Raw genomic sequence first — 21,068 nt, forward strand, 5'->3', positions numbered from 1 at the left:
AGTTGTTGTGAAAATTAGGGGGAAATATATATGTACTGACATAAATATGCATAGAAATTTTCATCTATAATACATAAAACGTTTGCAGTTTTCATCATTAAAATTATTTGGTTCTCACCTAAAAAGTGCAGGTAGATCAACTACTAAAAGCATTCTAGGGCCCGGCGCAGTGGCGCAGTGGTTAAGGTCCTCACCTTGCATGCCCGGGATCCCATATGGGCGCCGGTTCTATCCCGGCAGCCCCGCTTCCCATCCAGCTCCCTGCCTGTGGCCCGGGAAAGCAGTCAAGGACAGCCCAAAGCTTTGGGACCCTGCACCCGCGTGGGAGACCCGGAAGAGGCTCCTGGCTTCGGATTGGCATAGTATCGGCCGGTTGCGGCTCACTTGGGGAGTGAGTCATCGGACGGAAGATCTTCCTCTCTGTCTCTCCTATATCTGCCTTTCCAATAAAAAATAATAATAATAATAATAATAAATCTTTAAAAAAAAAGCATTCTAAAGGGTCATTATTGGGCCCGCCTGGTAGCTTAGTGGCTAAAGTCCTCACCTTACATGTGCTCTGGGATCCCATATGGGTGCTGGTCCATGTCCTAGCTGCTCTACTTCCCATCCACTTCCCTGCTTGTGACCTGGGAAAGTAGTCAAGGGCAGCTCAAAGCCTTGGAACCCTGTAACCAAGTGGGAAACCCAGAACAATTCCTGGTGTCGGATCAGCTCAGCTGCAACTATTGTGGCCACTTAGGGAGTGGAAGATCTTTCTGCCTCTCCTTCTTTCTGTAAATCTGACTTTCCAAATAAACAAATAAATAAAACCTTAAAAAAAAAGGATCATTATAAAAAAAGTGTAGGGTTTATATACTAGCATGCACGAGAGCCAAAATGGGTGCAGGACTAGGCCACAGCACCTATTGACGAGTTCAACTACTGAGTGCAAATCATGTCAGGTTGGATTATAGTATCTCCTGGCATGCGTGGGATCCAAAACTGGGAGCTGGCCTGGTAGGGGGAACTGTGGACACTCCACTGCTGGGCTGTAGTTCTTGCTGGTAAGCATGACAGGCAGGGCTGGGCCATGCTGGTCAAGATAGCAGCACCCATCGGCATATATGTGGGTCAGGTCTGGGGGGCAGGTCAGGCTGACCCGAGCTGCAGCACCCATAATATGCACAAGAGCCAAATAGGATGCAGGATGGACCAGGTTAGGCCACAGCACAGGCAAAACCAGGGCTGGGAGCAGGCCCAGTGGGGGCTATTGGAGGTTACTCCGACTATGCAACCACCAGTATGATTGAAGATCAAGTCTATGGTGGGCTGGGCTAGGCTAGGCTGGGTTGCAGCACCCATTGGTTCACAATAGGGATGGAGCTGGGGACAGAAGTGACCAGGCAGCTACATCCATCAGTATATACATTAGCTGGTGCAGGTGACAGACCAAAACTGTTCTTGTACTGGCTGACACACCTGAGTCAAGTCTAAGGTCACTCTGGGTAAGGTTTCTTTGGGGACTCCCGAAATAGATCACTGTACTGAAACCCTGGCCACTGGGAAAAATCACAATATATGTGGTATGACCTTGGAGTGCATGTGTCAGGACTGCACCTTCGTTGCTGACGATTGTGCAATGGACACCATGCCCAGAAGCACACACAAGTATAAGCTCACCTATGCCAGTAGAGGATGGCTGTGCCTCATCTGAGGAGGAAAGCAGAACAGGCCCAGCTTTGCAACATGTTCCTGGGCTTCTGCATGCTCTAAGGTGGACTTGGTCAGCCAATTGACATTGGAAAGATTTTCTCAGCCCTAGTACAATGAAGCTGCTGACATCTCAGAACTATCAAAACTGCTCAAGTACACTTTTCCCTACATCAGGGTCTCTAAAGTATCATCAAATAACTGCCCCCACCCCACCCAGGAGATGAAGTAGTTTGACAACAAAGGAGTGGCCTTCTCTTCTTCCCTGCCTCTTTGTCGCACCTACTTTCCTCTGTGCCTCGACCCTCACCATTCTAACTAGAGACCCAGATGTGTGGGCATCACCCTCAACTATATAAACAATATTAAAATTAAATTTAAAAAATATACTGCTTATTTAAAGGACCACTATACTTGGCGCAAAACAAGAGTTGGAAATAACCAGGAATTCATAGTTCATCCCACTGTAATGACAAGTATAATAAACATAAATGCTATGGGTGACTGATGTAGTTAAGAGGTATATTGATGACATTTTAAAGAAAATCACTTCAGTGAATTTAACATAATGATACCAATATCTGGATAAACTTTGATTTATCATATTTAATATTAAAGTTACACATTTTAAAAATATGAGATCATTGCTCCCATAAAGTGAATTTTGGCATCATTAAAGATTTCTCTAGGAAGACAGTGACTCAACATTTAGTCTCAGCTAAAAGGAAAACCAAGAACTTGGCAGTGAAAAACAGAATATTGAAAATATTATACAACATAGATTCTGACTTTACTGCTTTATAACAAGCTGTCTTCTCTAGAGGTATACTCCCTGCTGGGTCATTAATCCAAAGATAATTTTAAGACATTTAGCTATTTCTTAGCTTTTCTATACTATTGATCTTGAAATTCTTTCCCATTCTCCAAAGAACTATATGACTTTCCCCACCACAGAACTATTTTTCTTTTCTTCAAACTTGCCTTAATAAAGACTAGATAGATGTTTCGAAACGTCTGATGTTAGGGATGTTACACACTTTTGCCAATTTTCAGCTTTTAACTCTATGTCATAAGTTACATCTATATTCAACTTGAATCTCTACAGAAGTCGTCTTAAATCAGTAACTATATACTCTGCTCAAATCCAACCCAAACTTCACCATTCTCCTTCCTTCTCTCTCCTCTACTCTTCATTTCTCCATCTCATACACACAGTTTGTGCTACTATTTCTTCACTTCAGATGGCAGTATTAATATTCTTCTCACCTACCACACTGCAGTTAGAAACTTACATTGGATTTCTTAATTTCCTTTTCAGTTCTGCTCTCTCTCTCTTACTCTCTTCCTCCTCCCTCCCTTAAAATTATTTGAAAATCGGGGGTGGGGAGTGGGATGGGGGATGACACAGAAAGACAGAGGAGGGGAAGAGAGGTGAATAGAGGATAGAAAAAGAGGTGAGGGAGAGGGAAGGGAAGAGAGAGAGAGAAATTTATTGATTCTTCATCTGCTGATTCCCTCTGTAAATGGCCACAAAAACCATGTAGTGCTGGGAGGTGGGAATTCCATTCAGGTGTCCTTCATGGATGAAAGGAGACCAAGCAGTTGGGTCATCTCCCCCGCTGTGCCAAGTGCATCAGCTGGGAACTGTTTGAAAGCAGACAGCCAAGATCCAAATTGGCACTCCTACATGAGATGTGTCCTAGCACCTGCCCTGTAAATTAGCAGCTTTAACATTGGCTCAGGTGACACATCCTGGAATTAATATGTTTTGAGAAATACAATAAAAGTTAAGAGTTACAGTCACTAAATACACACACACACACACACACACACAGATGACAAAAAGTGGCAGGTACAAGTATTTTGGAAAATGCTCAAGTAAATTCTTAAAACTGATTATCCACTAATCTTTACTCTGTGCGTTAGAAAATGGTTTGATTTTGTCAGTTGAACACTTCAATCTAAAATATTTCAGGGCACATCTAGAGTATAAGCTTAATAATGACCCTTCTACATATCATTACCATGCACAAATATAAGACCCTTTAAGAAGAATGGATATCTCCTCACCTAGGATAACAATGAAGTCCACTAAGCCACTCTTCCCAAGGCTTGCCTCTTTTTCCTTCCAACACATCCCATTTGTATCATCTGCTGAAAAATTTTCAGTGGTACACGTGCCTTTGGGAGGGAAACAGTAGGCTCATCGTAACAATGAGAACACTCTAAGCCTACTATAGCACCAGAGATTCTGATTTTAAGTTTACCTAAAGCCTAAGTAGCAGAAGGACAGAAGGAGCCTATTCACCTGCCAGATCTCTGTTCCATTTGCTCCTCTGTATAGCCTTGCTTGATATCCTTAAACAGGATACTTAAGTTATTACTCAGAACTTCTATTAGTGAAGTGTTGAGTTAGGTTTCGTCTTGGGCCTACCTGATTCCACAGCTCTAGCTCCAAAAATGAACAATAACAGAATGTAATCAATCTAAACCTATCTTGTGTAAGGGATACTTTGAGTTTCTGCCTATCCAGAGTCATCTCTGGGAAGCCAAAGTGAACATTATAAGGCTCATAATCTAAAGCAAAGAATAAAAGATATTTATAAATATTCAAAGCAGAAGTTCTAAAATACTTTTTCAAAATCATGTTACGGATATCAATGTAAAAACAGTTTCAACAAAAATATTCAGTAAAGATATCAATATTTTGATGATTAAAAACTCATAAAAGGGGACACCTTCATTATCAACAAGATTTATTATAACATTCTTACTGGAAAGATTTATCTCATGTTCTCTGAAAAATGAAGCTCTAAGTGAATATTAAAGAAAAGCAACACACACCATTTTTAGCAGCAACTAAACTTTCAAACATGAATACTTCATTTAAATGTTCACTTCACCAAATAAATTGGAAGATAACTGTATGCCTTCATCCTTGCAAAGCCCAACAATTTTACTGCTAGAGATTGGATACTGAAGGATATTGATAGGAGCTATTGTTTTATCTATTCACTCATTAACCATAAATCCAACTGGTGATTTGGCAACTCAATGTTGAAGTTAAGCATTAAAGCTATAATGAGGACATGGAGAGTTTCATGTCCATGTCCATCTCCATCTAGGTGATGCCTAGAGGAATAGAACGTACACTATTTATGTTTTACAGATCTTATTGTTTCTTTTGTTTGGCAATTCTTCATTTTGATTGGTGGGGTGCAACTTCTTAGGACAGTGCTGACCACACAGATGGTAGGTGGGCGCTGTGAAAAGCCAGTTCTTCTACGCCTGGCTGGCTCCTCAAGAAACTTGTGCAGTCAAGTGCCTATGATAGCACTTTATAGCTAACAATATTTCTGTTGTGAGGAGATATACTTTATAATAAATGGTCTAACTGTAAATTCTTGGGAACACTGAAATAATTACATATTCACCTGAGTTTTAGGAACAGTAATTTAGTGACAGCAGAGGTAGAACAATTCAAGTCAGTAGAGGAAAAAATTGCAATATCCCTATCATCTTCAGAGATCATTGTGAATATAAAAATACGTTAAAAATCCTAATAATCTAACACTTAAAATTGGACTTTGGTCAACTTTTTTAGTATATTTAAATTGAATCTAGATGTCATATTGCTTCTCTTAAAGCCCAGCATGAACTTATCTTAAATCTTACAACCTTATCTTAAATCTTTCTATGTATTCCACTCACACTGTAGCTTATAAAGCATTAGAGAAGTGTTTGTTAGAAATTTAACCAGTGTTAATAAACACTTGCCAATTCAGAGTACACTACAAATGAACTAAATGTTCTGCTGCTCATTTGAATTTAAGTCTGCTGGTATTTACTGACAATAGTACTAACCACAAACTTGAAGTTACAGAGTTTCATTTAATTTTAATAATAATTAATTCTGGGGGGAAAGTATGTCTGTACAGACCAGGGAGTGCTTATTAAGATGAAGGTAAGTGGAATTAATGATTCTACTAATACAATGAGAACTCATCAAACAACTTCTATATGCCAGACACTATTTCCACATTTTGGAACTCAGCTTTAAAAGATTTTCTAGCGTAAACCCAAATCTCTCAACAATTTGGAAGAGGTTATATGAAAGCATTTCATGTATACACTCTTACACATATACATTTACATGTTGTCAAACAGAATATGAGGAAGTGTGATACACATTTTACACTAGAACACATGAAATTTTTCAGACAGACATGAGCAACTTCCCTCCAATAGACCTACTTATTTTATTGAAAAAATATATTTCTCTATAATAAATATCAGAATCGGGCCCGGTGGCGTGGCCTAGCGGCTAAAGTCCTCACCTCGACCGCGCCGGGATCCCATATGGGTGCCGGTTCTATCCTGGCAGCTCCACTTCCTATCCAGCTCCCTGCTTGTGGCCCGGGAAAGCAGTGGAGGATGGCCCAAAGCTTTGGGACCCTGCACCCATGTGGGACACCCAGAAGAGGTTTCTGGTTCCTGGCTTCAGATTGGCACAGTACCGGCCATTGCACTCACTTGGGGAGTAAATCATTGGACGGAAGATCTTCCTCTCTGTCTCTCCTCCTCTCTGTATATCTGACTTGGTAATAAAAATAAATAAATCTTAAAAAAAATAATAAATAAATAAATATCAGAATGGAAAAACTTCAATGTTAAACATACTTAATTTATCTAACACCTTCAGAGTAGCATTAATTGCACAGACACCTGAATATATTTTTATACTATCCTTAATTAGTACATTTTACAGCCAGTAGACTGATCCTTCTGTTGAGAGGAAAGACATGGCTGAAATTTATTATATATAAAATTTCTGAGTTTGAATCAGTTCATAAAGAGCTTTTGGGAAGTCTAAAATCAAAGGTAGACAAAAGAAGATATCTTTCAGGTGATGTTGGATGCCAAGTTCAAAGGAATACAGACTTAATGAAATAAAAACTCTGACTATTAAACACACAAAATTGCCTCACTGCCCAATGGTTTATCTCAGAATCTATACACACCAAGATAGATGATTATCCTACAAATAAAATTAGTTTCACAAAAGTTTTTAAATCTCGAAGGTTTGCTATCTTCTGCTATATTTTCTGTTTTAGATAGATGTCAAATCACCAGAAACCAGAATTAGTCTACAATTGAGACCACACACTCAAAAGATAAAATAAATGTAAGCCTACATCAACATTCAACACATAAATTTACTATTTACTCATCACTAATTCCAAGTACCCATCAACTGACTTAACTAACAGAAAAATATGTATTCCTATATAATTGTAGCAAAAGGAAGTTATTACACAGACATTCAGTGAGTTACATAAAGAGTATTACTGGAGAAATTAAAACAATTTTAGATTCTAAATTAGGAGCTTATGTCAAAGCAAAGAAGGAGGAAAGAAAGAAAAGGGGCAGTGAAGAAAGTGGTAGCATAACAGTTATATCAAATTTAGGGCTCCACTAATTCTGCTGACAATATTTCAAATACTTAATATTTTTTTTTCTATTTATCAAAATCCTAAGTATATGACATTTCTCTGTTTGAAATTCCCAAGTGAGTCACAAAGTACCATATTGCCTTGAAAACTGAGAACTGGCTTGACATAGTAAGCAGAAGCAGAAACAACCTAAAAGGTTAATGGTCTTGTTCCTCAAACTATTCTCAAGTCAATTCCATTCCTGGATAACAAGTACACACAGAAATCAAATTTTACAATGATTACACAATTAACTCTAATTCTAAAGTTCTTTAATTGATTCCTCCACTTGCAATAACTTATATGCAGTGACTTTGAGCAACACAAAGTGTGGGCTTTTTTTTTTCTTAACATTTACATTTCATTCCTTGGTACAGAGAAACAGCTACCTCCACTATGGATGGAAGAGTGCTCCAATTTTGCTTGGGGTAGTTCCAAACCCTAATGTGAGAGACAGGACCCATGTCACAGGAGTGAGACATTATCCAACAGAATTGGCACAAGCAAGAGAACAGAAGAGACGTAAGAGCTAGTTCCCTCAGAGCACATCTGAAAAGGGTGGGGAGGATAAGGCAAGAAGGCAGCTGCACACATGGCAAGAAGAGAGTTCTCCCCAGACCATTTGCTAGCCTCTTCATCAACATCTAAGGAAATAAAAGTTTGTTGCTTAAACCATTCAATCAGTTGGTACCTGTTACAACAGCCTGAGAAGACTAGATTAACCTCTAAAAAATTTCTATTTTTTAAGATAATTTAACTCTACAATTAATCCAACTGAATAACTGAGTTACAAAGATACTCTATAAAGAGAATCTGAAATAACTGAATGATTATTCAATTATTCATTCAAAAGCAAATTACTTACATATGTTCATGTGATATTTAAATTAAACAAATGAAACTGTCAGTTTAGAAACAGCACAAGACTTTTAATTCTAAGACATATCACCATGTTGTATTGATTCTGAGAATTCAAGGGGGAAGTGTCATTAGAGAAGTTCTCCAAGGAGTCTGAATTAGTGAAGCCCTTATTGGAGAACAGTAACATAAAAACCAAGAAATAGAAAATGCTGATTCCTTTTGAACAATATTTGTATTCATGGTGAAGAAACTGCAGTGGTGCCATCCCCTTTCTTGGACTTTGCCTCACTATGATAAAAATTTTAACTTTTGTAATTTGATGCTGATCTCATTAATATTCAGATGAAGACCATATATTCATTATTGGCAATCACTCATGTCTGTGTTTCTAAATTCTCAGTGACAAGAGCTGAATTACTAGACTACAAAGTGGCTAATACTTCTGGAGGATTAAGTCTTTCACTCAGTAGTAGGACCAAAGTCACTTTAAATTTCTAGTAAAACTGCAGAAGAGCAGTGCAATTACCCTAGTGGCTAAATCCTCACCTTGCGTGTGCAGGATCCCAGATAAACACCAATTCGTGCCCCCAAATGCTCCACTTCCCAACCAGCTCCCTACATCCGGCCTGGGAAAGCAGTAGGGTATGGCCAAAAGCCCTGGGACCCCTCACCCACATGGGAGATCCAGAAGAAGCTCCTGGCTCCTGGAGTCAGATTGGATCAGCCTGAGCCATTGCGGCCAGTTGGGACATGAACCAGCAGATAGAAGATCTTTCTCTCTGCCTCTCTGTCCCCTCTGCAAATCTGCCTTTCCAATAAGAATAAATAAATATTTTTTTAAAATTGCAGAAGAGCAAATAGGTTATCAAGTAACTTTTTAAAAAAACTTTGGGATGTGGGTGTGTGTTTATATGTAAAAAGAGACGTTTTAAATACACATCTATTATCAGATGTCTATCTGCAATATTTCATAACACACTGGGATTCTTGGACTCAGGCACTCTGTCACTGAACACAATTACTTCATTTAATTTCCTACCTCATTTAATTTAATAATCCTACAAAGCAGAGATTATCATCCCTATAGTAGAATGAGAAAAAAAATTTTCAGAGAGGTCAAATAACCACTAAATTTTTCCAGTTAAAAAATTGCCAAAATTAGGATTTCTTGGGATCTAAAACTCATGTTTTGCTGTAATGTCTTGTCTCCTAAACTTACATAATTGATTTATGAAAAAAAAAACTGTCTTATCATGTTCCCTTTCCCCCAATCGTAAGGAACTATGAACCATCAAACAAAGCATTGTTTATACACTCTTCAATCACTAAATCACCTTAATCCACATAGGTCTGGTGGCAATGTTTTAATACTGGTGGGATTAATGAAGTCAATATTAGCTGAGGAATTCTATGTGCTAGTAATTTTCTATATGACTTAAGAGATAACAGGGTAAAATCACTATATAGTGAACATGACCTTAGGTAGAATACCTTAGAAAACTCCTAGGATTCAATTGTGAAACTCCCTCAGTATCTGAATTCTTTAAAATGGTTGTTAGAAATTGAACTTAAGTAGACAAAGGTATCTAGCTATCCTTATATCTAATATACTTATTGCAGCACTGCTGGGAAGAATAAAGCACCCATTTCCTCAATGTTTTCCTCAATCTAATCAAATTAGATAATATATGTCAAAGTTCTATAATCTATTAAATGAATGTAAAAATTTATTATGAGCAACATTATTTCTCTAAGTCTATACAAACTAAAGAAAAGTTCAGTCTATATCAAATTTCATTCATTTTAAAACTTAAAAATCTGTGTTTATTTTAATTTACTTGAAAAGCACAGGGAGAGGGGCTGATGTGAAGGCTCAAATGGCTAATCCTTAACCTTCAAGCACTAGCATTAAATATGAATGCCAGTTCATGTCCTGGCTGCTCCACTTCCCATCCAGCTCCCTGCTTACAGCCTGGGAAAACAGTGGAGAATGGCCCAAAAGCTTGGGACCTTGCCACCATGTGGGATGCCTGGAAAAAACTCCCAGAAGTTGGCTTCGGATCAGCTCAGTTCTAGCTGCTGCACCCATTTGGGTAATTAAATTAAACACTAAGGCTGGTGTTGTGGCACAACCAATTAAGCTGCCACCTATAATGCCAGCATCTTCTTTGAGTACCAGTTCCATTCTGGACTATTACATTTCTGATCCAGCTCTCTGCTAATACACTTGGGATGGCCCAAGTACTTCAACCTCTATCACCCATGTGAATCCAGACCTTTGGCTTTGATTTGGCCCAGCCCTAGTTATTGTGGCCACTTAGGAAGTGAACTAGCAGTCAGAAGATCTCTCTCTTTCTCCATGTCTTACTGTAACTTTGTTTTTCCAAAATAAAATCTTAAAAAAAGACAAATATATGCTGTCCCTCCCTAACAACCTTTCTCTTTCTGAATCCTCCTAAAAAGGCCACTCACAATCTATTACACACATTCTTGTTCATGTGATATGCTTTGGACAATGAGAGATGAGAGATAATGACAAGTGCCACTTCCAAGCATCTGTTTTAAGAGTCACTATTTTCTTCTTCCTGCACAAGACTTGCGCATCTCACAATGCTGCTTCTTTGTCTTCAGTTTAGGCATCAAGAGATGAAGGAGAGTGGTAAGAAACTCATCAGGGTCATAAACAAAAAGGAGAAATTGGGTTTCTTTTGACAATGAAATGTAACTCAGCCTTAAACAACTGGTACACATTTTTCAGATTTGGTCCTAACACGTTTTGCCAATTAATATCTTCCAGCACTTGTCTCCTAAAGCACTCCCGGTTTTATACGATATATTTTCCTAATGAATAATACATTTAAGATGAGCATGCATGTATGCCAGAGTAGATAGTCTTGGCTTCAATCAAGCTTTCATCAACAATGTGAATGCCTATTAATTTCTGTTTGCAGTCAATAAAGCATTTAATTGCAGTAACAGGATTAACATTCAGAACTCTCAGATCCAATAGATGGTTTGCTGAGTGCCACACTAACACTGGTTAAAACTGAGTTTTCCAAATGGGTCAGTTAGAGAGTACTGTTTCACTTTTTAGACAGGCATTCAAATTAGAAAGTTCAGATTAGGTAAACACTGCCACAAAACTATGTTTCCTTAAATTTTACTAAATTTCCTTTTCAATTAGCAACTGAAAACATATTTGCCATTTCAGTATCAACCTTTTAGTATTCTATAATCTATTCTGCTAACTCACCAAAAATCATAATTAATTGTACTCCCACTGGCATTCTAAAATCCAGATTTTGAATTTTTAGTATGCGTTCCTTAAAATATAGCATAGCAAAGGGAAAAAGTGGCGATTCAGTCCCATTCTTTTCTTTTCAATGCCATTAAGGTTTTGTTGGTATTTATACTCAGATTAATGGCAAATGTTTTTACTATGTGTACAACACTGGATAACAGCATTTAGAAGCTTTGTGTGAATATTTATAAACATATGCTAAAAACAAATGTTGCAGTAAGATTTAACAAGTTACCAAATAAAACTACCATAGGAAAGACTTCAGATTATTTCAGATTTCAACAAATCATCAGTTTGTCATAAAGTATTTAGATGAATTCCACTTTTCATTTCCAGCCTGGGATAACTATACACATTTAAATAGCCATTAAAATTAATACTAATGTATTACTGTCATATTTTTAAAGTTTTTTTTTGTAACAACAGCTTTGAAAGTAAGCCAGATAGAAAAGGACAGAATAATAGTTATCTGAGTTTTAGATTTGATATAATTTGACACATACATATTTTTTAAATAGTTAACTTTTTCCTCATTATGTGATTTTCACATATAAAAGGGGTTTTACAATTCAAACACACATGCCTCTATTATTTCTAAGGTAGGAATAATTCTAAAATGGCTGGGTTGATTTTTTTTTAAATTAAGTCAACAGCAGTACAAAAATAACATTAAAAAGACCAATTTAATGTTTGCTTATATATCTTACCTACAAATATCCAGGACTTTAATAAACTGACTTTCACCAATGTTATACTACTCTGCAGAGAGTTTGAGACAGTCACTTTAAATAAATTCAGAATTTAAAAAGAAAAATTAACTTACTTAATGATGGAGATTAAACTGCCTCTTAAAAAATAATTTTGACAAGAAAAAATATACAGTTATCACACTTCCTCCTTCAAGGTGGAAGGCGAACTTCTCAGAGGGCAAGTTGAGATCAGCTTTAACAGCATGTAGTTCTTGACTGCCTCACTAGTGCCAGGTGAGTATGTAAGATGCACCTCCAGTGCAGCTCTTACCAGGTAAGTCAAGACTTTCCATTGTGATTTCAATGGAACATCAGAACTTCCAGCTTCTGTGATGCAGCAGGATTCTGTGAAAGAGCCACAGCAGAGCAGTTAAAATGGTGAGCCATGATGACCTTTCACACAAAGCTGACGCTCACTGTCCTCTAGTGAAACAATCCCCAGAGAAAATCATCCAAATTAGACAAGCATTCCTATGCTAATGCCATGTAGAGAGAGAAGATTGGAGTATTGACTGCCAATTTAATTTTACATTTTAAAAAAAATCACTAAAATTATATGAGATTAAGGTTATCTATTTGTAGACTAAGAATTATCATCATGTCTCAGCCTTTGGGCTACAATCCAGAGTAGAATTTCAGGCAAATCCCTTGGAAAACATGGGGTTAAACTGACAATGTGATTAATTTCAAGTTACTTTAAATGACCCAATTCAACTAGATGAACTGTGATTCAGACAGTGATATCTTTAAAATCGTCTTAAATGTTTGATAGGGAGGTAAAGCGTTAAGTGGGAATAGACAAGCAGCTGAACTGAATGCGTTAACATTAAAAACTGTTAACAAAATATTATTTTCAAGCTACAAAAGATTAAGCTATAACTTAGAAAGAGTATACATGATTTAAATGGAACATTTTACAATAACACTGTAAACAGATGTATTTCTAAACGTCTATGAAATAAGTTATTTCATTTCTTCATAAGAAATAGTCTCTAAGACGCCTCAGTTGCAGTATTAAATCCATACTCAACTAAAAAAGACAATTTCCTATTCCCAGCACATCATGACAACATATTTCTCTACAATCTGTAAGCTACACACTGTAGAAACTGGATAGCACTTACTAGCTTACAGTTCTGTCGATACTAACAGCTATTTTAAGGCTCAGCAAAGCATAATTTTTTTTTTAGTCAGCTATATAATATGGAAGAAGTGGTTCTTCACATTAAATATCAAAAATGTGTAATGATTCATCAGAGTAATCCAATCTAGAATTAGATGAGTCAGTTGTCACCCAGTGCTATTAATGAAAACAATAGCTAGAAAGAATGAATAAAATATTAAATGGTCTCACGTAGCTTCACACAAGATACTACTTATTCATCCATACCTTTGAAAACATGGTTAGGGATGAAAGAATAAATTCACGTCTTTGAAGAAAATTACAAAGGATCAGGGGTAGTTTCAAATTCAATGCCTACATTTGGGTTACATTTTATGATGGAAGTATGTATCTTCAAACCACTGAAGAAATCACGAAAGTCTGTTCTTGGATCATCATAACAGGCAACTACCATTTACTAAAAGTTTAGTTTAAGAAAATATTATTAGGTGTGCCTCATATTCAGTTACTTTTTCATATAAATTCTTAAAAGCAAGTATATAAAGGAATTACTAAATATGAAATTTAAAAATCATGAGTGAATCAGTACAAACAAATGTCAGACACAGAAACTGACAAACTAAAGATATATGATTTGTACTGCCAAAGCGAGAGGGAAGGGCCCACCTTTAATTAGGACAGCGGGGGCTTAATGGTTATTTGGAAAGGGAGGCTATATGAGATATAAGAAGGCTGGATGATCCAGCAGAGGGAAAATGCTCCAAGCATGGAATGTAACCACAATGACCTAAACACCCTTTACACTAGAGCAAAACTCAACAGATGTTTTGTGTGAGCTATCCAGTAAACTTCTGCATTGCCTGGGTCTAACTTTGGCTTCTTCTCAACTCATCCATCCTCACTGAGCCTTGGATTCCTGATTCTCCATGATCAGTTCCCATTGCCTCTTTAAGGACTTCTCTTTCTTTTTTCAAGGCCTTCTACTTCCCTTCCTTCTCAAATCCTGGCCCTTACTGCTCTGCCACAGCTTAAACTCCCTCTGAGAAACTTCATCACACTAAGTGAGACAGTTTCTCTTAGATATCTGATATGTGCCTCCTTTCATAAACAAGGCATCTAACTTGATATATGCAGAAAAAAGTATCTTAAAGATGTGGTCAAAGTAAACATTAAAACTTCCTAAAGCAGGGGAAAACATAGGGAAGGGGGAGAAACTTGGGGGAGGGAACTTGTCAGCTAAACTGTATCAAAAAACTTCCTGAAGCAACTGCCTTTCCAGTATAGTAAAAACATTGCCCCTTGGGTATTAGGCTTTGAAAAACTTATTACACTAAAAAAATTAGGTGTTACTTTTTACAATGAGGCAAACTCCCAATTAGTGTTAATATCTAATAGAGCATTCAAAGGCACTTTGTGGCAAAATCTGATTCTACGCCAAAATTGTGCGTTCTGCCCCCTGAAGCTACTACTACATGGTCGGTGCAAGAGGGATTCCAGGGTAACCATGCTGCCCACTTACATGGAAGCATTTTTAATCCCCACGAATGACTGCTTTTCTGATGTTTTCATCAAATCTCTGGATAACAGATTAAGATTTAACTAACTCATATTCATACACACCCCTAATTCAATCAAGTTCAATAAAAGTCATTCCGGACTAAAATGATTTGCTAAGAAACAGTTAGTTACATCCAAATGAAGAAAAGGCTAGGCATGACACAATGCACAGTAAATCTGCCTCTCTTTTATAGAACAAGAACAAAAATAGCTAAGCTGTGAAAATAGGAAACAATTTCCCCCTCATCCTCCTGAACACAGAATATTCATGCTTTTATACCTGGAAGTGAGGTGGGACAGAGGAGCCGAGGAAGCAAATTTGAAAACGATTACTTTCAATTATGTTTATGCTTTAAAAGGGTTCATATTACTAGTCTAAGAGTCAAGATGACCTTTCGGAGTCTGCACAAGCTCAGGTCATAAATCAAGAGTACTAACATCTGCTCTAAATAGTCCATTGAATTTCTCCCACTTTCTCAACTAATATAGTCCAAACTCCACTTTATAATAGTTTTTCTTAAAAAGATTTTTCCTATTATAACATGGTTCCTTCTCCACACGAATACAATTCTGACATGTTCCTAAACAAACATTTACATACATAAATGATTATAAATGCATTTAAACACAATTTTCAACTCTTAATTCAGGGTAATGGAATGATGTAGACATGCCTGCACAAAACTTTTTGCTTGATTTAACTAGTTTTGCCTGTCCTATTCATGCATAAGTAAGGTTTCTCCCTCCAACAGCTGTATACATTCTTTTGCTATCAACAGGGCATCCAACAGATTACACAGTATTATAGCACTGGAAACGATGCTGCTTTACCAGATTTACATATTTTTTGCCAATGTAGTCCATGCCTCAGGTCACTGTGGTTTACCACAGGCCAAAGGTCTAAAAATGATGAATGGATAGGCTGACCTCCAGTTGTGCTATTGCTGAAATAAAATATGTTCATTTAGACAAAGAAAACTTTGGGGACATATATACACCAAGTAAAATAGTAACACACAATATGAGCATATACAACTAGCAGTAAGACACAATGTGAGTATATACAACAAGTTTATTAAAATCATTCCTTGTTTTTTTAGTCAGAGCCTAAACCACAACCATTTTATAGATATTTCTTGCCATGTATTAATTGTTTAAATAGGTCTTCAATGGGAAGTAAATACATTTATTTATATATACATATTTATATAATTATACATACTTACTACTTTATTTTTAATTAACATACAGAAAGCATACATATTTATAAGATACAGTGTAATATATTAACTACTTTATGTATTATCCATTGAGGATATATATAACATTTAACATTCCTTCATGGTGAAAATATTCAAATTCCTTTTTTCTAAAGATTTATTTTTATTATTATTTTTTTATTGGAAAGGCGGATATACAGAGAGACAGAGAGGAAGATCTTCCGTCCGATGATTCACTCCCCAAGTGAGTGCAACGGGCCGATACTATGCCAATCCGAAGCCAGGAGCCTCTTCCGGGCCTCCCACACGGGTGCAGGGTCCCAAAGCTTTGGGCCGTCCTCGACTGCTTTCCCAGGCCACAGGTAGGGAGCTGGATGGGAAGTGGAGCTGCCGGGATTAGAATTGGCGCCCATATGGGATCCCGGGCGTGCAAGGCGAGGACCTTAACCACTTGCGCCACCGCGCCGGGCCATCAAATTCCTTTTTTCTAGTTTAAGTGATATATACATTACATTATCATTATTTGTGGTCACCCAAGCACCCATTTTTAACTGTCATTACAAATGACAACTATACCAAAAATACAAATCATTTAAAACACAAACCTGAATTACCTCTTAGTCACCTACTCACTTCAACCTTTGCACTCCCTCATGACCTGAAGCCCTGCAGTTAAAATACACTAAGTATAGTAATAGAGGCGTGGTGAAAGGGAGTGGGGAGCTACTGGGCAAAAAGAAATGGATAATAAAGGGAAAGTTATTTTAGGAAAAAAAAATAGAGTAAGTATAGTAATAAAGGCAAACAAATCTTAACAGTTGCCTTGAAATGCTAGCAACAAGCCCAACTGAGTATCCTTAGTCAATACAGATTTGTCCATTTATTTGGCCTTCACAATAATGTATATATATTGTGAATATATATATGTGTCATATATAAATAAATATGAAATATAATGGCATATGTAATATGATATATATATTATATATTTAAAATCTTAGCACATGTTATTTAAAATAAAGTATATGAATAAGCAAATATGTAGATTTATTTATTCATACATTTATATTACATATAAATATATAAATAAATATATAAATATATAAAATATAATGGCAAGACAAATGACTAGAAAATTCCCACCCATTTAGTTTCCAACACTGCACCAATTTTGAACTTGTATTTCCATAACTACCTGAATACACAGAATAATGGTTTTTTTTGGCTGCTTGAAAATTTAATCACCTAATATGTGTTTTCAACAACATTTTGCTGCTTTCCTGAAACAGATGATCTAGTTGGATAATCACATACACACACAGAGAAGTTACAGAATAATGGAGCAATACATAATAAATCCTAAATTTATAGGCAAAAAAAAAAAAATAGAATAGAATCTAAAAGGATGTCTGTACACAGAATACAGTCATACCTAAAGCACTGACAGCCACTTGGGAAATTAAAGGACAAGATGAGGAATATGTGAGAGGGTGATGGAAGGTTCAACACTTAGCTTCCTGGCAGGGACATGAGGCAGATCTGGATGAGGTACAAGGTTCACATCACACAGTGGACACGTAGCCCAGCAGTGAAGATGCCCTTAGTGATGCAAGAAGCCCTCACGGGAGCTCCTGGACTTGAGCCCTGGCTCTACTCCTGGCTCCAGCTTCCTGTGCAAGGTGGGAGTGTCCCTACCACTCGGGGTAGACATCCCACCCCCTGGCCTCCACCTAACGCCAGTGCAATCCCTGGGCATTTGAGGAGAAAGTAAGTGGTTGTGATATCTCTGGCTTACTCTCTCTGGTGTCCTCTCTCAATCTCTCTCTCCTGACAAATAAACAAAACAAAACAAAATTTAAAACAAGAAACTGGGACAAAAAATGTGGGCAAATGAGAAAACAAAGTGATTTTCTCTTTATTCTGCCCATAGTCTCCTAGAACAATATTAGCAACATGGTGTTATACTAAAGCTACTGACATTAGGGCCTACTACCTTGCAATTGTGAGACAATTTTGCATTTCCCCGAGTTTCTACTCGTCATCTGTGAAATGGGGATAGCAGTCCCTATCATCTCAGGTATCTTAAAAGCTATGGAAGCTATTACAAATAAAAAGCTCCTGGTTAAATAAATGTTAGTATTCTCTGAGTTAAAATTAAGTAGCATTTGAAACAGTTATATTATAGAAACATTGAGATTTGCCTTAAACATTCTCAACATTTAGATGTTAAATGAATAGCTAGTTGCTTATATGGCGTATCCTCGGATTTTATTTTTACTTAGGTGGCTTTAATTTGCCTAATTCTGACAGTCTGAGCAACCACATCTTATTCCTATCAGTATACTCTAGCTGATTTGATCATACAGCTATATTATACTAATGATTATTTACCATGAGATTGTGGTTTTAAGAAGTATGGCAAAACTATGAATTTCTGCAATTTCCATAGGCACAGGTAGAAAATGAGTAGGCGTTATTCTAATGAGATGGCTTGGCAGGGAGGCACTAAATGCCTCTTTTATACTCCTATGAACTACATAAACGTGCCTTTGACCTTCTCAGGCAAGGGAAATTGCACATTTAAAGCAGAAAGAGTTTTACTTCCAGGAAGAATATAAAAACATGCTTGCCAGCAGCTAGCTACACCAGCAATAATGACAAGGGAACTCCCTCCCAGATACTTAGGGAAGATTCATTAGCTCTATCAAGCCACAGAGCATTAAACTGGAAAATAAATGGTTAGAACTGTCCCAGCCCCATCACTTCCTCAGCCAACACCACCGCGGAATATTCCTCGGAGACTGGGAGAGCTCCAGTAAATGTTGACCTACACAGTATAGGAACTAGCATGAACCTTCAGGCAGAGTTCTGCAAATGAAGCCCACTGGAGAAACCTCGAGACCTCTTTGCCCTTTAAAAGAAGAACGAATTCCCTTGGTGACTTTTAAGTGGGCAACAACTCATAATATAATGTTACTATAGGGAAAAAAAAGCATTGGTCCAAAGTCATTTTATAAAAAAGGAAGTCGGTAGACAGCAATTTATGTAATTTTAAATGAAAAATACTCTGTTCCAGGAAGTAAGATACTAAGCTTCCTACTTTTTCCTTTATCACCTTATTAAATTACACAGAAAATTTAAAGAAATATAAATATAGAAATACAATTAAAATTTAACAATGTCGCTATTCAGATTAAGATTGTTACCTAAAAAAAAAAACTCTACCATCCAGACACACCCTTTCATGTGTGCCTCATGTATTTCCACAAGTTAGTTTACTGGAGAAAAAAAAAATCTTCCACCAGACATTTTAATTGAAAGAATAGCCCTGTTCTGAAAATTCAAACAACTTGATTTAAAAATGTCTCACGAATAATATCAATTTGCTTCCTTCTGAAATCATTTATTTGCAATGCATTATTCTTACAGTAAATAATGCCACATAGTAATTGGTTATTTAAATCAGGAAACTCCCAGAAATATTCCTTAGGATGTACAGTTAAAGTTTTCATAGGTAAAATCAAGCAAGACCTAGGAAGCTTAGATGCCAGGACAAAAAGATATTCAACTGGTCCATGACCAAGCTGGGACAATACTCCAGGTACCCAAAGTGCTTTTTTCCATCATGCCATCCTCATAGGCAAATGAGAGGCTGGTCAGTTCAACTTCTTTGGCCATACAGCAGATAAGGCACAAGTCAGTCAGAACCTAAGCCCCCTCCACACTACTCTTCTACAATTTTATCCAACAGTTTTTTACAGTATAACAGGAGATTCCAGACCAGATCACATCACATCCCTACTGTTGCAGTTGTTCGCAGCAGCAAGGGTCAGATGGAAAAGTATCATTAAAAAGGGCTTTGCCCAGAGATATAGAATCAACTAGGATGTTCACCAACAGGTGCAAGAATAAAGAAAATGTGCTCTCTCCACACAGAGGAATATTATTCAGATACAGAAAAAGAACAAAGTCTTAACATATGTGGAAAAAAATAGACAGCCCTGGAAACCATTATGTGAAGTGAAATAAGCCAATCTATAGACAAATACTGCACGTTTCTCATACGTGGAAGCTTGAGAGAAAGGGAGAGACGGGGTGGCTGGGGGTGGGGAGGAGATCTGGAGAAGACTGATTCCTGCAGGCTGCAGAGGAGAACACAAGAGGACAGAAGCAGGTGGAAAGTGCTAGCAAAACAGTTAAACAGAAAAATTTTGTTCTCCATGTTCCAGAGCACAGTGGAGGCAATTACAGCTCAGAACAATGTATTACATATTGTATGAAGCACAAAAGACAGGAGCTGGTAGGCTCCAAACATTAAGGATAGGAAATAGGCTAATTATCTGGTTTATCAGCTTATGTTAGAACCTATAGTGAAATTCTGCACTGTGTCCCACAAACATATTACACATTAATCACACACACACTAAAAAAAAGGGTTCAGTCAGAGAATGTTTCCTGGCCTCAGAATATTTTCATAGTTCTAGTTTGAAAACAACAAAGATACCTTTTACCTGTAGAAGCAAGCAGAAAAATAATTTTTCTGCTTCTAAATATTTTTATAAATATCTTACATTAAAAAATTAGTTGCAGTAATACATGTGTAGGGAAAGGGATATTTGAGATTTCTCTGTACTTTCTGCTCATACCTGTTAGAAACCCAAAACTATTCTAAAACAATAAAATATGTTAAGAGAAAATGTTCTTGTCAATTTCCTTATCTTTTAACAATATGGGTATTGTTAAACAACATGGTACATAATATACTGATTGCAGTATGACAGTTTTGAATATATGAGCAATAATTCTACCTTAAATACTCACCCCAATAGAAATACCTTGTACCAATTAAAATTATGCCCTCTGTTAAACTAACCACATGCCCCACATTACCTCTGCACAGTATAATGCTCCGGCAGTAATTAACTCTCAATAAATGCTCTCTGCATTACTTGTTATTGCTCCTCTCACATTCAGTGTTCTAAGTAAAACATTTAGTCCAAATTAAGCCAAATAAAACATCAAAAGGGATATTCTCTAACTGCTTCCATTGATGTATACAGGGTTTATCCTTTG

At 37.0% G+C, this 21,068-nt stretch overlaps 1 protein-coding gene across 2 annotated transcripts in view; it reads right to left on the minus strand.

Moving 5' to 3' along the window:
* The window catches only part of BBX (BBX high mobility group box domain containing), a 275,103-nt gene that overhangs the window by 155,288 nt on the left and 98,747 nt on the right, over window positions 1-21,068 (minus strand). The window contains exons 1-2 of one of the 2 annotated variants that reach the window (XM_040980524.1): window positions 15,607-15,974; window positions 12,367-12,440 (exon numbers count right to left, since the gene is read on the minus strand). In XM_040980524.1, the coding sequence (XP_040836458.1) occupies window positions 12,367-12,440; window positions 15,607-15,739 (207 nt within the window). In that variant the 5' untranslated portion in view covers window positions 15,740-15,974. Of the gene's footprint in view, window positions 1-12,366; window positions 12,441-15,606; window positions 15,975-21,068 lie in introns of those variants that run through there. The other variant, XM_040980525.1, reaches the window with a different exon arrangement.

Source organism: Ochotona curzoniae, unplaced genomic scaffold, assembly GCF_017591425.1.
Source record: "Ochotona curzoniae isolate NIBS_2020 unplaced genomic scaffold, NIBS_Ocur_1.0 contig_3498, whole genome shotgun sequence".
NCBI lineage: Eukaryota > Metazoa > Chordata > Mammalia > Lagomorpha > Ochotonidae > Ochotona > Ochotona curzoniae.